The sequence below is a fragment of the Meleagris gallopavo genome, chromosome 3 (assembly GCF_000146605.3).
Source record: "Meleagris gallopavo isolate NT-WF06-2002-E0010 breed Aviagen turkey brand Nicholas breeding stock chromosome 3, Turkey_5.1, whole genome shotgun sequence".
Lineage (NCBI taxonomy): Eukaryota > Metazoa > Chordata > Aves > Galliformes > Phasianidae > Meleagris > Meleagris gallopavo.
In genome coordinates, this window is record NC_015013.2 from 36,735,998 (window position 1) to 36,743,811 (window position 7,814).

The 7,814-nt window shown below is 41.5% G+C and overlaps 1 protein-coding gene across 4 annotated transcripts; it reads right to left on the reverse strand.

The window, feature by feature from the left end:
* Positions 1-1,554: 1,554 nt before the first annotated feature.
* Positions 1,555-7,015, reverse strand: GMNN (geminin DNA replication inhibitor). Of its 4 annotated transcripts, none has more exons than XM_003204900.4 (7): positions 6,874-7,015; positions 6,403-6,466; positions 4,697-4,795; positions 4,217-4,352; positions 3,483-3,565; positions 3,293-3,403; positions 1,555-2,032 (listed from the first exon to the last, which is right to left on the reverse strand). In XM_003204900.4, the coding sequence occupies exons 2-7, from the start codon at positions 6,457-6,459 to the stop codon at positions 1,865-1,867; spliced, it is 654 nt and encodes a 217-aa protein (XP_003204948.1). In that variant the 5' UTR covers positions 6,460-6,466; positions 6,874-7,015; the 3' UTR covers positions 1,555-1,864. The 4 variants fall into 4 exon arrangements, with proteins under 4 accessions (XP_003204948.1, XP_010706972.1, XP_010706973.1 ...); XM_010708670.3 differs by lacking the exon at positions 6,874-7,015 and adding an exon at positions 6,724-6,789; XM_010708671.3 differs by lacking the exon at positions 6,874-7,015 and adding an exon at positions 6,549-6,714.
* Between the last annotated feature and the right edge of the window lie 799 nt (positions 7,016-7,814).

Sequence of the window (7,814 nt, forward strand, 5' to 3'; positions counted from 1 at the left end):
CAGCATTGCATTCTGCATTAAGCTCTTCACAAGGTATTGCAATTGCTACCACTTTCTTTTAGAGCCTGTCCAGGGAAGACCCTTACCAAAGAACTGCCAAGATTCCACTCAAGACTAGAAAGCTTGCACTACTCTCCCTTGTACCTCAGCACTTAGAGCTGGAAATACTTGCTTCCTGTATATGGCTATCAGATAAGATCCTCAAAAGTTTTTGAAGTGTACCTTTTGTTCTTGTAAACACTTCAAGATTTGAAGTGTTTACAAGAGAAACATTTGTAAACACTGTACTGGCAAACATACTGCCTCATCCCTTGGTAAATACCGAGAACAGTATTTTGAAAACAGACAGCAAGTTTCTCTCTAGAACAGCTCTGAAGCATGGCTACTTCAAGTTCTCAGAACAGCTGCTGAAGAGCAAGCAAGAGCATCCACGGAAGGCTTTAGAGGGGTCTCATTACAATAGAGAAGTGAGCAATAGCAATAGCACGAAGTTTAAAGGTAATTGCTGGGTTCTGTGGTTGGAGCAATAATGCTAGGCACAGGTACAGAGTAGCAGATGAGCAACTTAGCAGAAAATGACTGGAGGTGGTGACAGCAGGTTCAGCATGTGCCAGCAGCATGTCCTGGCAGCAAGGGCAAACCACATTTGGGAGGCATTATACAAAGCATAGCCCAACAGTGAACAGAGGCAATGCTCTTGCTATACTTGCACTGGTGCAGGTCTGAGCCCCACAGTATAAAGAGCTAATAGGGCCTTTGAAAGCACCCAAAAGAAGGCAAAGCTTGTAACAGGGCTGAAAGCTACATCTTGCTAGGAAAGGCTGAGTATACAAGTCTGAGTAGCCTCCCTCTGTTTCCTCTCCTCAAGAGTCAGCAGGCTCTGCTCCCTGTTCCCCAATAACAGAACAGCAACAGCACAAAACAGGCAGGGTAGTGTCCAGTCTGAAACTCATAAAATATTCTTTACTGTGAAGTTGGTGGAACACTGGAACAGGCTTCCTAGTGAGGTGGTAAACACCATAGCTGTCAGTAGCTCAAGAGGCATTTTGACAATTTTGCCCTCAGTGCTAAGCTTTACACTTTTGGTTAGCCCCTAAAGCTCTCAGGCATCTGGACTTGATCTCCATAGGTTCCTCCCAACTGAGTTATTCTATAAGCCAACAAATTTAAATTCCAAAACACCCTACTATCTTCTATTTAGGCTTTCACCTACACATCTTGGAAAAGGCTGCTTTAAAAGACAGCAGCAATAATTTAAGACTGACAAAGCAAGAGTTTAACTAAACCTCAGGATCAATCTGAAGTCTTAATATCCATTCAGAAAAATCTTACATATCACCAACAGCACTCAAGTTTTTTTTCCAGCTTTTGCCTTTCCCTATTCCCTCAAACCATTCTGCTCTTCAGAATTCTGGAAAAAACAAAAATAAATCAAGGGAGTTCAGAAGTGCCCAGGCAGTCCTCCTAAAAAAACACAGAACTTCCATCTACAGTAGCCACAACCGACTTGTGGAGTTTAGAATTAGCCATTCCTCAACTCAGACAAGACACTGCTTTGGTAAGGCAAAAATTTATTTCTCAGTTCTCATGCATCATGTCAGACCATTTGATATTTAAACAACAGTTTGAAATACACAGTATTTGCATTTTAAACAAGCAACTAACTGCAGCCTGTAATAAGTTTTACAAGCAGTATAGAGATACTCCCTGCTACATAATTTCAGTTAAAAGCCACTGTCATGCTCCCACAAGAGTGTCTATACCTGAGAAGATGTAGTATATCCTTTCAAGGGGAAGTCTGCAATTAAAAGAATCCACATACACAAGCCTACTTAGAGTCATAGTTGTCACTAATTTCCTTCACTCAAAGCAAGACACTCTTCCTTAAGTCACACGATGCTTGCGATGGCCCTTCTGAAGAAGTGCTGTCTGCATCACCACCAAGGTTAAGTTCTTCATTTTCTTGGTTGGATTCATCTAAAGCCAGACTTTCCAGTGTCTCAAGATTACCAGATTCTTGCCCTGTTAGCCTCTAGAAAAACCACAGGGGATTGTATGAATTTAATAACCAGTAAGACAGTCTGAATTGACTTTAGTAATCAGTAAAATAGTGTATATTAGATTAAACACGTTATTTATTTTCAAGCAGATATGGTTCATATACATCATTCCTCAGAAGATGTATGTAAAACATTTTCAATTAAAACTAATGCTTTAGCAATATTTCAAGCTTATTATTTCTGCATTGGAGTCTGTCAGTATCAAGCAACACTCCCTGAATAACAGAAATATCAGGTGGAGTAAGTCAGTGGAGTCTTAAGACTGATCTAAATAATCACACTAACCGAAACTTGAAGGTTACTGTGAAATTCATGAAGTAAACTTGATCAACTCCTCCAGTCCAATCAGATAACTGAAGTAGCCCGCCAGGCACCCAGTTTCTTACGTCAGAAGAGAGCTCAGTCCAGACACTAACCAACTAGATGATTATATGTAGGTCCAGGTTTCATAGCTGCTTATTTGTTATAGTTCCAGGGCTGATACAGGCAAGCTATTCCTGCTTTCACAGACTCACAGCAAGGTTACCAGTCCCCAGGTAACTCCCAGAGAGAAAGTACAGCAGCTACTTCCAGAAATTAAAATCTACTGTAGGTCTGCAACTTAAAGCACAAAACATATTGTTTCCAAAAACTATTCAGCAGCTAGTGGTATCAGCCTTAGCTCTTGCAGTGACTGTTATCTTGCTTGAGGCATAGAAATGCACCCTCCCTTAAAAGAGTAAGGCTGCAACTAAGCTCTGGCTCCCTTCTGCTGATCAAGCATACTTTTCAATTTTTGAGTTCAGCAATATTAGCATCTATAGTACCAGTTTTAATTAAAAAAGCCATTTTGCAGTTTACAAGTTTATAAGCCTTGCGAACAGGCTTTTCTTAGGCCACAAAGTGACAATGAAATTAATTCATCCCAGTAAAGTGCAAGTGAACTCTTCCTTTGCATGTCACTATCTCTCATGCACAGACTGTTCTTGTGAGACAAGAAGTTAAATCTTCATTTTGGAGAACACGTCTCCCAAGTACTTCTGATACTGCTGCAGTTTCTTAAGCAAGCGTAAGCTGGAAAAAAACAACTCATTCCCCAAAAGGGGCTTTTATGCCTCTTAACAGAGCTAGCCCGTGGAAAGCAGCTCAAACAGTAATCTACGTGTCTATGAGCACACAAATGAAGTCATGCTTTGCTAATAACAGGCTTGCAGATCTCTCATATTTCATCCTACAATGCTGCTTTTAAGTACCTCAATCATGCTGGTCAAATAATGCACATGTTCAGCCAGTGACATGAGCTCCTCATTTTCTTCCTTTAGGCGGGCGATTTCACCATCCTTTTGTTCAATCTCTTTGTGCAACTGAATTCAACAAAACAAAGTGTTAAAACAGAGGAACAATAGCTGGTGGTACAAAAGTTAGTTAACTTTCACTAGCTACCTTTTCATTTTCTTGAAGCACTTCATACAGAGCCTTCCTCCTTTCTTCAGCCACTTCTTTCCAATATTGAGATGAAGGACTTTCTAAAGTAAGAAGCTACAGTAAGTCCAAGCTAGGACTGAACTCAGGAGATCACCTTAAGGTACCTAACTCACATACAAGCATTTCAGATACTGCAAGAATAGAAACTGTGTAGTGTTTTCCCCCACACACTTAGTAGCTTCTCACTCATTTACAGTGAGAAACACAAGTTCACAGGAAAAGATCCCACACTGTATTAGTGGCTATAAAGGCTGAGTCTTCTAGAAGCTGCCCCAAATATTACAGCATGTGGAAGACATGAGTCTTACTCGTAAGTCACTGTCCACACTGAACACTGATGCCCACTGAACCCATAGTATTTTATAATTAATCCTGAGAAACTCAGGAGCCTCAGCACCCTACACCAAAACAGACCTTCATTTCAGTTTAGTCAGTTGAAAGCCCGTAGATAAGCTGAAGTAGAGAATTAACAGACTTAACATTGCACAGAGAGTTCATGGTAACCAGTATTGGGAGCCACTCTTAACAGCAGACAGCTATACTGCATTTAGCATACAGAGGGCAAGTATCATTAGCTCCCCCTAAACACTACATAAAAACACTCACCTAACAAAACAACCATGCTTCAAGTCATATCAAGTACAAAGACAGCATTTAAAGAGCAAGAAAATATTCCTAGAATTACCACATACTTTTTATGAGATCTAGCGCTTGAATGACATCATCTGTACTTTCATTTTCTTGCTCTTTGTCCACAGATTCCTCAGCTTTACAAGCTGAAGAGTTAAGCCTGTTATTCCAGAGTTTCCTCTTGACTGAAGATTTCTTCTGCATAAAACACATGCAGGTTTAGCTTCAGAGCAACATTTAAATTTATTAAGAAAACACAAACATACAAGTTGCAAGTCCAAGCTTGTCCAGGACTGTAAGTAAGACTACCACCTCCAACTTCTTCACATATTTCAAGCTTATATAAAATTCAATTATAATGGATGTTTTCTATAAGAACATCCCCAAATGTTTTCCTGAAGTACTCCAAAATTATTAATTTTAAATATTGTTACTAAAACAGTAAGCTTAGATTATATCACTAATTAGAGAGTTATATGCTTTTTCAGTTGAAGCTTCAGTACAAGTAGAAATAATTACACAGCTACAGGTGATTCTCATACCTCATTATACCTTCCAACCAGGCAACCTTTTGCAGAAGGCTGAATCATCTTAAGAGTTCGTCTTGGGGCAGCACTGCATGCAGTGTCTGTGAAGTACTTCTAAAGAAAGGAAACACTGCTTCAAAGGGTTGCCACACTTACTTACATAAACTAAAACTCAAGTTTACCATGTTGCCATTAGCATAATGGACTGTTCAACTCTTCAAGAAGAGATGATATTTTTAATCTACTTTAAAGTTTATGCAAAGAAGGGAATATAGTCTTTTACAACAGAGGTAATGTTATCAAGCCAAGCTCAGTCTCTACCCTCAGCCTTCTTAACAGAGCTTGAACAGGCCACTAGGCAGAGTACATGTAACTACATTTCAAGGCCAGTTGAAGTGCAGTATCACACATGCTACAATGAAAGCTCCCAAAGTCACGTTTGACAGGAACAGAAAGAAAAGGCTGCAATAGCAAGTTTATTTAGCATAGCCACATTGTTTTATTGGTGGTTTTACTGTCTATGAACACATAAATGGTATTCATTTATACACACTTCAGTTAACCAGAGTGAAGCCACAACTTCTTTGCTTGGATCCAGACAGGCTACTGTTTTGTATAAACAATATTTGACACTTTTCTTCTCATACATAAATATCTATTTCCTACACTAATGCTCTCTGATTGGGTTGGCTACATGGCCACCATGGGACAGCAAACAATGGCAGAAAACCAAGCAAAAATAACCAGAATACAATGCCATGCCAGCGTGAGAAAGTCACCGATCTACTCCATGCTTCGTATGACAGGAGCTCACCTTTCCCACGGTAGTTTCTGCCACCAATTACCCTGCTGTTGAACTGCAGGACAAATACTAACCACTGTGGGAACAGGAATCATACTGTGTCAAACACTGCTTGCTGCTATTGAGGACCAGCATTCAGTACACTCTGCCAAGGAACTACTGACTAATACTTGACTTAGCACATCACAATTAAGTATTTGAAAGTGCAAAAGAAAAGGCAAACTTATCAAAGAGCATTTTCACTGATAAATTCTTATTGTAATCAATCTCTCGAGTGCTATTAGACTATATTATGTCATATTTTCCAGTTCCAGTTAAGGTCTATATTTAACTAAAAAGAAAAAAGAGTAAGTTCAGTATAACCTCAGGTAACTTCTAATCTCAGAAATAAATAAAAAAAAATCTTTTAAGCTTTTCTATGATCTCAAGGCAAATAAGGCTTATTAAAGTGGTTTTGGAAAAAACCTACAGACATACAACAATACAACAATTGCAGCATGCTCAAACCAAGATGACTTCACCTGTAAGCTCACCACAACAGAACCCACTCCATAGAGCCCTATCACAAGGACCAATCCAGTAACTGAACTGCAGCAGGCCAGCAGTATCTAGAAGCTTTAATACAGCAAGCTACCTCAGTCTTAAGCTAATACATCCTTGTTGTGTACTGAAGAGCACTCATAAGCACATCTGCTCAAGCAGAATACAGCGTTCTCAAGACAAGAGAATTAAGTCAGGTGGGAGCACACTGCATTCTTCAAGTAGTTTGTGCCTTTAACAGCCCATTTCTAAGACATCACAGTGCACACTTTCAAAGACACCAAAGTTATTCACAACACAGGACTCGCCAACTTGTACCTTGCACTTTCTATTTTTGACATGCTCCTGCACTCCAGCAGCAACACATCAGAGCTCATACCTGCAGAGATCCAGACGGGTTCTCCATGTTCAGACTTTGTTTCATTTTGGAATTCATCAGATCACTGCAGAATAAAAAATAAAAAAAAAATTAAGAATTCCTGGCTATGGCTAAAGCCGGAGTATTACGACTTCGCAAGCTCTTACAGCAAAACTAAGAACTCGGCCACAGTCACGCGGTTAGGAAGCTCCTTCAGCTCAGAGCCCCACGCGTTTTAGCCCTGCACCAGCAAGATACCAGAGGTCACCACGAGCTCGGCAGCTGCGGAGCCTTCCAACAGCCTTCCAGTAGCAGCCCCTCAGAAGGGCCGTATCTCCCTACCTGAAGTAACGCACGCCCAAAATGGCGGGAGACGGAGCCCCGCCCTCTGCGCCGCGCAGCCAATAGGAACGCGCGCCCGGAGCCCGCCAAGCTCCAAACGCAGAGCTTTCCAGCTCTGCTCTTCTCCAGTAGCATGGTGCCCCCACTTACCGCCGGCCGCTTGCACATAGGACACAGTAGAAGGCACGTAGCACCAAACGAACTACGCCTTTCCCGCCCGTCCTGCTCCTATAAGCAGCTCGGCCGATGCTGGTCCCTCCTCCGTCACGTGACCTGCTCGCCGCGCTCCGAGCCAATCGCAGGCCACGCCGGCCGCAATCAGCCTAGGGAGTCACGCCCCCGGCGGTGTGAGGGGATGGGCGGGAAGGTTTCATGTCAGGCAGGTGGGAGGTGGGGTGCGCGCCTTTGCACTGCAGTCCTACACCGTGCAGAGCACTGCACACGCTCCTGGCTATCTCATAGCTAGCCTTGGACAGCTTTCAGTGTCTTTTCCAGGCAGTATTGTGAAGCACAATTACAGAGAGAAATGGCAATTTAGCGTCCCACCCGTCAGTCATCTGCTTGGAAATAAACTGCATGGCACTTATGAGAATGTCTCAAGGGAAGTTATAGTCTGGCAAAGTAAAGACAGACTACAGAGAATGATGAATTAAATTGTTTAAACAAGTATAAGGAAATAAAGCTGATCTCTCTTGCATAAATTTGCTCAGTCTCCCACTGACCCATTAAAAGTTTCATTGTTCACCACATCCTTTGGCAAGTAATTCCAAAGCTCAAATAGCCATTGTCTGAAGAACCCTCACCTTCCACTTTTTTAAACTTGGAACCTGATTCCCATTGCTTCGCTTGATGTCCTCAGCCCTTGAACTGGAAAAGATAACAGCCAGTCCTTCCCAACCTTCTCTAGGCTGCTTTTGTCCATCCCCTCCAGCGCTACTCAGTAAATACAAAAGCTGTTATGTGTAAATGTCTGTCATAACTCTGAGATCCTTTTTCTTGAATTACAATCACTTCAAAACTTGCTATTCACCATGTAAAATTAAGACATTTTTTTTCCTGTGTGTATTCATTGACATTCATTGGACTTCACC